Raw genomic sequence first — 13,504 nt, forward strand, 5'->3', positions numbered from 1 at the left:
ATAACTTGTGCATCCTTTTGAGTGCTGGCATGTGGTTAATGAGCTTTAGGTGGGTAACTGGGTGCAACCCCTGTGCTCCCTGCTGACAAGCCGAGTAAAGGTTCCTTGATAACCAGCGTGTCTCCTTGGTGTGGTGATTTCAGATCAAAAAAAAAAGCAGTGGGCGCTGCCTCATGGCCCCAGCGTTTGCATCCCCGCCCCTGGGAAGAGAATTGACGGGAAACCGGCGGTTTGGGGTCGGTCGGAGTGCTGGTTTTTGCAGGGGAGGTGTCAGAGCGGTGGGAGTCACGTGCTGCCCAGGTTGCCCCGCCCCGCAGGCAGCCATTGGCTCGCAGGGCCGGGGGCGGGGCGGCGAGACAGCCTGTTTGTGCCGCCCCTCGCCATTGGCCGGACCCGCCGGTCTTCTTGCAAAGCGCGGCGGGGATTGGCTGCGGGGCGGTGGCCCTCGGGCGGGGGCAGCATGGCGGGCGGCGGGAGCTGGCGGGTGAGCGGGGCGAGGGGCGGCGGGCGCCGAGGGGGCCGGGCCGGCAGCGGGACTTAACCGGACTGTGTCCGTCCGCAGCCGCCGCGGTCGTGCGAGGACTACTGGTGGGAGTGGAAGCACTGCCGCGGGCTGCGCCACGCCTTCCACCACTACTACACGCACGGGGAGCTGCCGGCCTGCGGCCGCTGGCGGGAGGACTACGAGGCCTGTCGCGCCTGGGAGAGGGGCCGCGCCGCCGCCGCGCAGGTACCGCCGGGCCCCGTCTGCCCCTTCAGCCCCGGCAGCGAGCGGCTGGCGGACACGCCACGGGGAGGGGTTGGAAAACCGGGCGGCTGCTTGGGGTGGAGGTGGATTAGATGGGCTTAGCTTCCAGCGGGGCTATTTCCACAGCGTTCTGCTGTAAAAGCTCTTTATTTCATATACTCTAATATTTCCTTCTTAATACGAAGAGCTGCCATGTTACAGGCAAAACGTGTTCCTGGGGTGTCCAGGAACATTCCTGGCTACAGCCCCATAAGGCTGAAAGATGAGAGCCCTTCAGCACAACTTGTCCTTTCAGCCAACTAGGATGGCTTCTAGGGGAAAGATAGCACATAAGCGGTGGTGTCTTTATAATGGAGGAGTCATAGGCAAAATATAAATGTTACATGGTTAAAACCTTGTAACCTGGCTTACTTAGCATTTGGTGCTGCTATTTAAGCATGATAAATTTCTGTTCCTTATCTCCAATAGTCACAGCAAGAAATAGGTTCTGTAAGACTAGAACATCCAGCAGTATCGTGGTAATACTTTTCTCCTGTATTTCAGGAAGCTTTGTGCAAGAGTGAAAGAGCTCGCGTCATGGAAAAACAGAAATATGCTCCAGTGTGGAAGCTCAGGAAGAGCCCACCACCGGACTGGTACCTTCCACTTGATGAAGACAAATCAAATTAGAAAGACTGTTTTGCTATTTGGTCAGTAACGTAATACACAGTGCAGAACTATGCTGGTTACTTTATTCTTTTGTGTCATCTTGAAATTACACAACTGTAGCTGCCCTGCAATACTTTAGTACTCATCCAAAAATACCGAAGAGTTTATTTGAACACCCAGTATTTTTTAAAGGGAGAACTGAGGTGCTTAATTTGATTCTGGTCTCTTACTACTGTCTTACATTTCAGGATTTCATCTCAGCAACTCTCAAGCCCAGGATAAAGTGTTCCATGAAATACTTTGTCTTGTTCTAGCATAGCACAAGTGTAAGGTAGTGTAGTTCTGTTGGGTGTTGCATTACCTAGATGGCTGTTTAAAAACTCCAAACAGATACTTCATTAATGTGGGTTTGTTTGTTTTTTTTTCACAGTCACACACCTACAGTATTTTAACCAACAGAAGGAGTTGCTTATTCTTATTCCATTCTTTTCTCCTTCAGTCAGCTGAGTGGCTCCTCCCAGATGAACAACAAACTCCTCCATCACTGCGTATACACTTTAGTGATATCAACACATTTTCCTTCAGGAGGATCATAACCAGGGAGTGGTGGGGTATAATCGGGTCCATCTCTCTCAAAGGGGAAAAGCCTCTCGTCTCGTCTGATCGCTGCCTGATACAGCTCCTCGGATTCAAGGCGCAGTTCCTTCAGTGCCTCTTGCTGAGCTTCTACAAGGGTCTGAATCGCTTTCTTTTCTGCCTGAGCTTGCTTCTGCTTAAACAAAGACCACTTTTTCATAAGTAAAACTCTTCTTTCAGTCTCCTCAAATGACAGAGGGGGAAGACTTCGCGCCCTGATAAAAGAAAAAGGTAACATTGTAATAGAGAAATAGCCTGCACCCCAAAGAGCAAATTTTAAAACAAACAAAGCCCCACCACCAGCCAGAACACCCCCACCAAAGCCAGAGAATACGTTTCATTCATGCAGTGTCTGTGAGGTCTTCCAGACATCCTCACAGGAAATTCATATTACTATTTTTCACTACTTTTAGCAGAGGCAAATAAAATTTGCTTTCTAAATTTTTGTCCTGGTAGAAGTAGATAAAGGTTTTGTACCAAGGCTGGTGCTATATGGCAGTTTTGCAGAGAAAGAAATTAGAAGCATTTCTACCATGAATGCATGTGCACAGTGAAAGACAGTCTTACCTGTTGCTATCTGAGTACTTAATTGGTGTTATAAAATCCTCAATTGGAATCAGTTCTGGGGCAGCTTTTTCCAACTTTTTAATCTTCTTTTTCATACGATCCTTCTGTGCTTGCTCTCTCTTTACATCTACTTTCTTCTTCTTCTTCTGTGGTTGTGCTCTACAAGGGAAATAATTAGGTGAATAAAATAAGATATTTTGTCGTTTAATTCAACACCAGCAGCTTTCACTTCCAGTTTACTTTCCTAAGGACTGCTCCTTCCTGTTGCTTAATTTGGTCCCTAACAGAAGTCACAAATATTAGCTTTACTCAAGTAATGTGATTTCCAGGAGACAGCAACACATCTTGTGAGATTTTCTGCAGACATAACTGTACCTGCCTGAGAAAAGAAACCTCCAATTTTGTGCTGAACATCAGAATGACCTGAGGAAGTTCCACAAAAGTTGAAGTGGAATGGGTTTGCACTGGCTCAGAGCGCAGCAGAGCGGGTAACAGGTTTATCTGCAAATATGCCTGTTATCTCACCTTAAAGAAGTGAGTGGATTTACACATGCTTCTAGAATTTCCACATTTGGAACTAAATTCAGGCTGCAGATGTTACTCCCCTGATGTACTCCTCCACACAGATCCTATATACCCAAGATAAGATAGGCCACACTCCATAAACACAAACTAATCCTCGCAGTGGACCTGTGGGATATTATTCCTGCCTTGCAGATCAAATAAACAACTTTGATGGTGTGAAAGTCTCTCCGATGGTACCCAATAGCTACCAGTTGCATCAAAGCATGGATGCCAGAATGTAACACATATATGCAGGCTGTCTAGTGTAGCAGCACTTCATAGTAAAGTATTTTCGGTTCAGCGAGGCTTTCATTTCCATTGTCGCTCAAAAGGGAATTCTGGAGTACATCTTAAATCTGAACATCTCCAACCACATTGTGTGGTTGAGGAAAAAAATATAACTACACACAAGCATAAAGCGATAATTCTGTAGGTTACCATTAAACTCTCGAGTTCTTAACTACTTCTGCATATAGTGACTCAATAGCAAAATAGTCAAAAGTTAATTGAGGCTTGGGAAAATCCGTGTTCCTGTAAGGATGAAAACACGTCTGTGTAACCACATGGCAGCGGCACTCACCGCACGGGCAGCGATGCCCCGAGCGCCAGCAGCGTTGTCTGCCAGTGACCTCCTCGGAACGGCACCGGCTGGGGCAGCCGCGCGCTGCAGAAGAAAACGGAACATACAGCACGAGGAGAAACTGCTTTGATCACATTGGTTCTGCAAGACACAAGAGCTGTTTATCAGTCATAAATTACAATAATGAGTTTAAAATAATTTTTGGCTTCTTAATTCGTGACAATACAAAGTGTTTGCCTAGAGATTATAAACTCTTCAGTCAGGTAACCAATCCCAAAATTTGGGCTGTTCATTTCTGTGAATACACGAGGCACCAAGGGGCAAAGCAGACACGGGTTTTTACGTCTATGAGCACGTTAGAGTGATTTTATTCTAAAGCTCCGATCACGGCCTCTTTGCAGCGGTGATTTTGGAGCGGTAAAATCCCTCCGTTCGTATGGGGAGGAGAAAGGTGCCGATTCCCAAACCTCGGCGGACGTCACGACAGAGACACCCGGCCCAGGCGGCCGCGCACCGGCTGCTCCAGCCACCCCGGCCCGCTCCCGACCCCCAGCGCAGGCCCAGCGCGGGGAGCCCCGCCGAGCGAAGCCCGCCCGGGGACGGGCCCGGGCCCGGAGCGGCGGGAACCCCGAGCAAAGGGCGCTTCTCTGGGCTCCCTCCCCGCGGGCCCGGGTGGCCGCCCCAGCCCTACCTCAGCCGGACCCCGCAGAGCCCCCGCGCCGCTGCCGCCAACATGGCTCCGTCACGGCGCCAGCGGTGAACGCACTGCCCGCCGGCCGCGCCCCGGCTCCCGCGCCACCGTTCCGGCGCACCAGCGTTCCGACCGTGCTGCGGCCCGGGAGCGAAGGCCCCGCCCCAGCCCCGCCCGGCCGCCGCCGGCCCGCTCCGCCCGGCAGGGGGCGCCCGCCCGCCCGGCCGCTCCCGGCCGCCCTGGGGGCGGGGCGGCGGCGCCTCGCGGGATCTCGCCCCCCGCCGGCCGAGGCGGGGGAACGCCGGGGCTCGGGGGCGGCTGTTTCCCGCCGGGCCGGTTAGGCGGTTGCCAGGCGCCGAGTTCCGGCGTTGCCGGGAGCCGCCGGGAGCGGAGTGGGGGATGCAGCCGGGCGGCGGGGGCTGCGGCACGGGCGGCGCCGGGGCATGGAGCGGCGCTGAGGCGGCTCCGGCCGGCGGAGGGGGCGGGCAGAGCGGCGCGCGGCGGGGGCCCATGGTGGCCGGCGGCCGCTGAGCTCCGCCGCTCGCTCGGCCGCGGAGGCAGCCCGGGCGGAGCCGCCCTGGGGTCCCGAGGGCGGAGGCCGGCGGGGGCCCCGGGCGGGGAACAATGAAGCTCCTGAAGCCGACCTGGGTCAACCACAATGGTGAGGGCCGACCGGCCGCGCCGCCGGGGAGCAGGTGCTGCGGGGCCGGGCGGGCAGGTGCGGCGGGACAGCGCGGGAGAGCGGGCCGCGGGGCGGGGGGGGGGGGGCCGGCCCGGAGAGCGGGGGCGGCGGGGCCGGGGCGCGGCACACGCGTGGGGCGGGTTTGGCCGCGGGCCGGGGGCGGCCGGTGGGGAGCCGGGGCTGCCGGAGCCGTTTGTAGCTGCCGCCTCGCAGCCTCGGGAGCGGCCGTTCGGTCCCCGCGGCGTGCTCGGGGCGGCGGCGGGCAGGTGCCGCCGGGCGGGCGGCGGTGGGAGCGGGGAGCAACAAGTCTTCACCCCCCAGGGATCCCGGGCGCTTGTGCGGGGCAGCGGGCTGGGAGGCTGGCAGGGGCGGGTGGGTGGGTGGGTGGATGGAGGTGCGGAAACGAAAGCGGGATTTGTAGAGCAGCGTGACTGCCGAGCCGCGGAGTTTGTGTGGGGAGGACTCGGGCTCAGCCCGGCCCCCAGGAGGAGGCTGGAGGTGCCGCGCTGCGGGCGGCGGCCGGAACGGCTCTCGCGGGGCAAAGCGCGTTTGCTGGGGAGGGGAAGTGCGGGTCGCTGGGACTGAGCTGCTTCTACCTGCCAGGCACGGATGTTGGGCGACTTGATGCTTGTGAAAGCGCAGAGTAATAGTTTGAATCGAGTGGAGTCTGTGCACAAGGGTGAGGAGGTGGCGGTGCAGCGGCCGGGTGCTCCCGGGGATGCACAGACCTCCCGTGCCCATGTGCAACACTCACCACGGTGGTTTCACGTGGCTCAGTCAGGTCCAGCCTTAAAACCCCCAAGTGCAATAAGTCATCTGTACTGTTGTTGACCGTAGAGGAAAAATATTCTTCCAACAGTTCTTTCAAAACAACCCTCTGAAGTTCTAGTGTCTTGTCTGCCACTCCTCTAGTGATTTTGTAGAGATTTGTGAACTAAACCACTTTAGAATGAAGTGTCAATATTGACAGAAAGCTCTATACTTTAAGTGCAATGAGTACAGGATAGCATCACTGTTATGTATTTACACCACTTAAGATAAATTTCCAGAGTAATACCTGTATTGTTCCTGGTGAAGCAGTGCAAAGAAATCTCAACATGAAGAGCCCACTTCTGTTTATGCAAGTTTTGTCCTCAAATTCATTCATATAGCTTTATTTCAACTGAAATAAATGCTTTGTCTAAATGTCAGTAGTCGGATTCATCTATCTGATTGGTATCTAGAATAAATCCCATCTGGAGACTGCCTTATTCAAGTCGAAGAAGTGCGCTTTGAGTTAAAAACCTCAGATGCAACTTTACAGCTGCCTTTCCGCGTGTGTTGTTGTCTTTGTAATCATGCTGCAGGTTTTAAGAACAGTAACTGAAGCCTTGAGTTGCAATTTGCCTACATCTTTACTTGAACTACTGTCCAGGGGCCATATAGTCAGCAGATGGACCTAACAAAACTTAGTAGTGAACCAAAAGAACCACGGAAGTACTTTATTTGACATATTTTTTTACACTTCTGCTTGGTTAATCTAAACAAACATAGCATTTACATCTTAATATGTGGCTGCCTGTGGGCAGACTGTCCCATGTCCCTCTGGATCTTCAATGGGAGCACACGAGCAGCTGAATAAAAACATTTGGCCTAAATCTTTGCAGATCAGAGTTTAGATCTGTAACTTCTTTCCTTATTTCTTTAATGGGTGCACCTTTTGGTACGGGTGTGTGTTTGACATCTGTAGCAATTTAAAATACACCTAGCCATTTTGGTATCAATTTGTGAATTGCAGAAAGCAGTCTTCAGCCAAGCACTTTGCAGTGAGGCTCCATTTATAAAGCCCTGCGATACTTTGCTAGTGGATAATGCACTGCACAGGGCCTTGATAGTCCCAAATTTGATTCCCATTTCTGCCGCTGTCCTGCTGGGATGAGTTTGGGCAAGTCACTTTGTCATAGTTTCACTACTTGCAAAACAGACATTCATCACTGGCTTCATTTGTAAAATGCTTTAAGGTCTGCTAGTGTATACAGGACTATATAACATTCATACGTTCTTATCCTTGGGGCAAGGAGTGCCAGATAAAAACTGGTGAGTTTAGTCTGCCTTTTTTAACGTACCCAGGCTCTGGGTCCTGCAGGCATCGCTGCATGCAAGAAGCTTCCGTCACTGTTTAAGGGCCCACATATTTGCTCTGAAACCTCTCCAGAAGGAGGGTAAAGATAATTTCTACTGTGTGCACTGGAGACTTGTCACAATCATTTTGTTTTCCTCACGGTCACAAGAGGCTGCTTGATGGTTTGTGAACTGGAGTCCCGATAGCCAGACTGACCCTTCCACTCACCAGATCAATGTGTTATCATTCCAGCCTTTCCCTCTCCCCACTCAGTTTTGGGATTTGTACTTTACTGAATGGACAAGGATGAGTTTAATGATGCTTACAGGCATACATTCTCCTCGAGATAACAGATATTAGAAGATAGTGGTGTAGCAGGGAAATGAATACACCTGGGAATGGGATGCTGCTCAGCTGAGATGCTGTGCGTTTACAGTAAAAACACTTTAACATGTTTTGGCTCTACAAGTTTTTGTCTTGGAATTCTTAATGTCTCTTTATCTGAATACTTATTGGAAACATTTCTTCTTCAGATACATTTTCCATAAGCTTTTCACACTCAGTGTGAGTTTATTCGACTACACATGGCATTCTCCTTATTGTTGTTTTCTTCTCTTCTATGTTCCTTTGACTTAGAGCAGGAAAGAATATTGAAAAGTGCAATCCACTGGTTGGGGTGGGAGCAGATGACAGTACGATACAGATGATGTGGTTTGCTCCTGCCTCCCAGTTTTCCATTCGGTACCTCTGTAAAGATGCATCACTCATCCCACAGCTGTATATACATATTTGGCACACAAGGTTTGAGAGCCCTGGTGCTTAAAGACGGCTGATGCAGGCGAACGCCGAGCCCCGTGGGAAAGGAGGTCCCTTGCCGTTCTGAGAAACCTGTGCAAACCCCAAGGTGCTGTTCACATATAACAACTTGTAGAAATTGGAGCCTGCTTTTGTTTAAATATGGGCATGGAGTTTATTATCTCTCCAAGCTGTAATGGTGGAATGTAAATATTTGAATTGATTTGTGAGTCATGTTGGATGTTATATATCAGATGGGCTGGAAGCAAAATGAATAGAAACTCATGCATATTGTGGTAGAAATTGACATGAAGTTGTCTTTATTGAATTGATTATTGCCTAAAGTTAAATAACAAACAAAAATGATGCAATATTTAAAATGGACTTTTTGCTTCAGCTGATGTGTTTTTTTAAATATGGGAACTTCTTGGGTTTGCTTTATCTTAGTCAGAACTTTTTGTTTCAGGCATTTCATTATTGGTATTTGTAAGTACATAACATATATTTGGGTTCTTTAAACAAATAATCTAACAGGACAGCTGGTCTATCGTAATGTGTTCTGTTTTTAATGAAGCTGGTTTGCTTCCTCATACAATGTGATGCTGGGAGCTTCAAGAATTTAAACCTTTTTTTTTAGAAATTATTACAAGATGGCAAAGTGTCTTAAAACACACTGTGTTAGATTTTAATGTTACCACTTTGTTTTGATGCATGATGACTATTAGGACATCTAACACATCTCCTGTTAGGAGCATGGGAAAGCATCAGTCACTTTGAAACAGGGACCCTGTGCCTTTTGGCTTGTTTCGACAGGATTTAACAACGTAATCAGGTAAAGACATGAACCTGGGGAAGGAGGCAGTTGCTATCAAATGATGGTTCCTTCTCCATTATTTTGAGAAAGTGAAGGAAGTGAGGAAAAACCCAGTATCTGTGATCAATTTATAAACCACAAATAGTATGGACCAAGTCTCATAGCTTTAGCCTGTGGCAATTATCCACCACTATAAATGGTATTCCCATGATACAGGTACCCTGGAGGAAAGGGGACCCTGGTAATTACTTTGTCTTGCTAAATTTCTGTCCTGTGGTGACTTAAACTGTTTTTGTTTTTGAATAATTTGACATCTGTAGATTGATGAAGTTGGAAACAAATACAAGGCTTGGTTTACCTGGGGAAAGAAGCTAATGATTATTGAATTTCTGTATTTTAAGGGATGGACATAGAAGTGTATTAAAAATATAGATTCCTTCTGGAATGTCTAAGAGTTAATATACATTCATAATATATAGATTTACTAGTGATTCCTTTTTAAAATCTAAATAATCTGGTTTAGTCAAGGCAAGCCGCATGTTTCTCTAGCCAAGAAGAGCAGGCACTGGGGAGATGTCCCTTTCCAAGCGGGCGCTTTGTTGTTCAAATGCCTCTTACTGCTGAGGTTGAAACTTTGGACACATCACTGTCAACTCTGTGTGTGTTTCACCCATTTCTGCACTGCTGAATGTGAGTATGTGGCAAAACTGACCTGAAACTTTGTGCAGTGTTTGTGCTAGATAGGAACAGAATTTGCTTGTGACATTGATGTGCTGCTTTCTAATAAATTGTGAAGCTACGACACCTTTCTGAGGATTGGCTAATGGGTCCAAATGAGGTGCTCTCTGGCCTGGATTACACCCCCATGAAGTCTCTAAGCCTTCTGGTGCTGAAACACACAGTACTGCTACTGCTGCCTGAAAATGGATGCGAATGATCTTAGCTGGAGCTCAGGTTCCTGTATGCAGTAGTTGATGGAGACAGAGCTGCGGCCACACTTGGCTTCCACAACAGGTCCTGAGATGAGATCCTGATGCCCTGTGGTCCTGAGCTAGTTCATAAGTAGTTGCATCCCCCTTTGATTTGCTTTTATCAGCTGAAGTTTGTGCTTTCTTCCACTAATAAAATTACTTGAGGTAGAAGAGCAGAGTGAGAGTGTTGTGAAATGAAAGCTTGACAACTGAACAGTCCGTGTTTAATTATATTACCCCCAGATCTGGAAATAGTATCCAAAGCCATTTGGAAAAAAATTCAGACTGACCTGTAAATAATAATTCATCTAGGATGACTTGTAAGTATTCAGCTGTGCCAGTATGTGACATGGCATTTTGCAGTTGCTGTTTGCATTTTGATTAATGCACAATGTCTATGAAGAAGAGGGTGTGACATGTTGAGGCTGGGTGTAGTTTGGCAGATTTCCTGTTTATGGAAAATGAAAGACTCTTATCTGTACAAACTCCGAGAAATCTGGAACTTGATTTAGTAAACTGTTTCTAGGGAGAAGCAGCTTATCTAAAGGTTTACCACTGGATGCATCTGGGCATTGCTGGTGAGAATGAGATGGAAGAAACTAGTCCAGTTTATTAGGGACTATCCATCAGATGGAAACAATATTTACGTGGCTCCTATAGAAAATTAATTTGACAGGCCTCATGTTCACAAGTCATTGTGCTTTGAGCTTATTCACAAATTCTGAGGAACAGCGCAGTACACTGGGTTAGGTCATTGGGTGTGATTAGTTACCTGTGGAATAAGGTCCCTTCCTGGATCACAGTTGAGCCATGTAAGAAACTCCATTTGTTCCTGAGGGCTTCATTTATTACCTTTCCCGAGTGCAAAGTCCATATCCTTTTTAAACCTCACATGTACAATAATGCCCTGTGACCTAATGACTTCCACTGAGGTCTGAGCTTTAAGGTTTCTCATACTTTATGGAAATATCTGCTCAACACTCATTAGATGGAAACCTAAATTTATGCCAGGAAAAGGAGTGAAAAGAAAACATTATCCTACTATGCAAATACATGGATCATTTGTGTTTGAACACTGTCTTGAATGCTAGTTCCCCTCCACGTCATAAAAGACAGGAGAAATGAAAGAGGCTGATAAGAGGAGTGACCAGAATGATCAGAAGTGTCAGTGGGTTAAACTATTTCAAATAATTTAAGGGAACTTCCACATCTGAGAAGGACAAAAGGTTTGCTGCTTGCCTCTGCTTCTCAAAAGATTCCGCTCAGCCCTGTATGTTGCATTCAAGTTAACAGAATAAAAGATAGAATCAGGCACAACAATCTGAAGAAAACCCACAGCTCAGTCTCAGCTTATGTATTTTATGTGGTCTGAAGGACTTGGAAGGAATGTAAGTTGAGTGCTCTTACTGTGCTTAAGGTCTTTGCTTGGCTGCCTGTAAAAATTTTAAGGGGAATCACATTTCAGTTGCAATATAAATCCAAATAAAATAAACTTTAAAACAAGTCAACATAAAGAAAATAAGAGTTGACATGAAGCAAAATGCTTATCCCTCAAAAAGTAAGAAATACTGCGTATTTGGGTGAGGGTTTTGTTAGCAGTGTAGTGTCAAGGAATTCAGATTCTACAGTTGCAATAAAATCTATCACTGAATACATTCTCCAGGTTTTGTCATTTATGTCTTAACATACCATGAAGGTACAGTGAAAGAATTGACATATATGAGAAATTTGTTGAGTAATCTTGGTACAGTGGGTACTAGTTCTTTTGGCTGTTACGATAAATTACCTTATTTTATACTGGCATGTATGTGATCTGGCTTGTAAAAGCATTCCAGTTGGAAAGGGTTCGAATTGCTGCCAAAAACTACTTGAACGTGGAAATTACATGCATATTCCTTCAAGTAATCCTTAGTGGTAATTCCCTGAGCATCATCGAAAGGCAGTGAGTTTACTTTTCCCTCTTCCTTCTCCTCCTGCGAAGGTTGAAAGAAGTGTGAACATATAGGAAAGTGTATGTGATCCAGTGCTTGGAGCAGAACAGGCTGAGTGAGGGTTGTCTGGTTTCCAAAGCTGTTCCCCAGCTGTGTTAGTTATTTTTAATAGGGTTTACATTTTCATAAAACTTAGTTTCTTTCTGAAAGAGGTAGCATATGGAGAACGGAAAGATTTGAGAGTAATATTAGAGTTGGTTAGTCTTCCTTTGACTATATGGAAGCCATAAAAATAAAAGCTAGGTTTATGGTAAAAGCACTTCATAATAGTAGAGTCTAAATTTGAGACAGGTAGTTGTGTGACTAACAGATGGAGTCTGAGATTGGGGAGGATTTAGAAAACAAACCAAACCCAACCAGAAACCAGAATAGAGCTTGCTTCAGGTCATCAGCTAATGAACTCTAGAAACCTGGAAGAAATTCCTGACTCAAATATGGTTTTGCCTCGTTGGCACTTGCTTTGTGGTTTTATTCTTCTTTGGGGCATTTGGCATGTCCTGCTGGATTAAGTGTCCTTGGTTATCACTGGTGTATTACGGCTTGATAACATTCATATCCACTTTTAATAGGCTGTCATTAAGTTGCTTTCAGCTCTTGTAGTCAGCTGTAATTCTTACAACTGTAACTTTTGGAAGAAGAAACTTATTCACCAGCCAGAAGAGTTACCATTCTTTTGGTGTTACTTTGTTCTCTTGCCTGTAAAACAATTCAGTATGTTGCTGCTTGTTCTCTAATTCCAGGAAAGCCAATATTTTCAGTGGACATTCACCCAGATGGGACCAAGTTTGCAACAGGAGGACAAGGTACGTCTGCGTACTGATAGAAGGCAGAATTTGGGGTGATAATAACAACCTTGTGCCTTCACAGCACTTTAATCAGTTTGACCCTTTTAAAACACATCCCTTACATAATTATCTGTTTCTTAGAGATATATATAAGTCATTAAAATGTATTGAAAAGCGACGTTGTTCAGAGTTACTTTTTTCTAATGTACTCATCCTGTGGGCATCGTTGAGATAGTAGCTGCAATAATTGAGTTGTGGCCATACTGCCCAAATTTCTTTTGAGAAACTGTATGTGAAGTTGGGTTTTTGACCTGCTAAATAGTAGAGCTATTGGTACCAAAAAATTCCAATTATATAAATGGAATAGCTCAAGAAATATGTGCACAAATATTATTTGGATTACAATAGTGAATAATTTTATGTCGGCTACAATAATTGCAGTTTAGGATTTGAATGTATCTTTTAAAAATATAATTTTATAATAAATATTAATCCTTATAGTTGATATCAATAACATGATTTTTGAACAAGGCTGTATTACTTTATTTTTAATAGCTTCAAGAAAAATAGAACACTTCTGTCTCTGTGTAATTATATCAGAATGACATCTGTACTCAATTGTTTCTAAAGTTCCCGCTGCAGTAAAGCCTGCATTTTAGCATCTGTTCTGGAACTGAGATTAAGTTGAAGAGCTCTTTTGCATGTATTTAAAGAAGGAACTTTTTGTTCTCATACAGGTCAGGATTCTGGGAAAGTTGTGATCTGGAATATGGCCCCTGTCCTGAAAGAGGAAGATGAAAAGAATGAAAATATTCCCAAGATGCTTTGTCAGATGGACAATCACTTAGGTAACAAAGGTTTTTATATATCATAGAATCCTTTCAGTTGGAAGAGACCCTCAGGATCATCGAGTCCAACCATAACCTAGCCT

At 46.3% G+C, this 13,504-nt stretch overlaps 3 protein-coding genes across 5 annotated transcripts in view; 2 read left to right on the top strand and 1 right to left on the bottom strand.

Annotated features, from left to right (window-relative positions):
• The first annotated feature begins 12 nt into the window (after window positions 1-12).
• Window positions 13-1,469, top strand: LOC308047052 (synaptic plasticity regulator PANTS). Of its 2 annotated transcripts, none has more exons than XM_080355281.1 (3): window positions 13-236; window positions 563-730; window positions 1,292-1,469. In XM_080355281.1, the coding sequence occupies exons 1-3, from the start codon at window positions 174-176 to the stop codon at window positions 1,415-1,417; spliced, it is 357 nt and encodes a 118-aa protein (XP_080211407.1). In that variant the 5' UTR covers window positions 13-173; the 3' UTR covers window positions 1,418-1,469. The 2 variants fall into 2 exon arrangements, with proteins under 2 accessions (XP_080211407.1, XP_080211408.1); XM_080355282.1 differs by lacking the exon at window positions 13-236 and adding an exon at window positions 246-484.
• On the bottom strand, window positions 1,464-4,584 carry MRPL40 (mitochondrial ribosomal protein L40). Of its 2 annotated transcripts, none has more exons than XM_080355280.1 (4): window positions 4,435-4,584; window positions 3,744-3,827; window positions 2,600-2,758; window positions 1,464-2,247 (listed from the first exon to the last, which is right to left on the bottom strand). In XM_080355280.1, the coding sequence occupies exons 1-4, from the start codon at window positions 4,476-4,478 to the stop codon at window positions 1,938-1,940; spliced, it is 597 nt and encodes a 198-aa protein (XP_080211406.1). In that variant the 5' UTR covers window positions 4,479-4,584; the 3' UTR covers window positions 1,464-1,937. The 2 variants fall into 2 exon arrangements, with proteins under 2 accessions (XP_080211406.1, XP_080211405.1); XM_080355279.1 differs by having other exon boundaries at window positions 1,468-2,247; window positions 3,744-3,884.
• Window positions 4,585-4,863: 279 nt separating this feature from the next.
• The window catches only part of HIRA (histone cell cycle regulator), a 34,619-nt gene continuing 25,978 nt past the window's right edge, over window positions 4,864-13,504 (top strand). Inside the window, exons 1-3 of the mRNA XM_080355597.1 lie at window positions 4,864-5,095; window positions 12,529-12,591; window positions 13,311-13,421. Of these exons, the coding sequence (XP_080211723.1) occupies window positions 5,059-5,095; window positions 12,529-12,591; window positions 13,311-13,421 (211 nt within the window). The 5' untranslated portion in view covers window positions 4,864-5,058. The remainder of the gene's footprint in view (window positions 5,096-12,528; window positions 12,592-13,310; window positions 13,422-13,504) is intronic.

This window comes from Nesoenas mayeri, assembly GCF_963082525.1.
Source record: "Nesoenas mayeri genome assembly, chromosome: 17".
NCBI lineage: Eukaryota > Metazoa > Chordata > Aves > Columbiformes > Columbidae > Nesoenas > Nesoenas mayeri.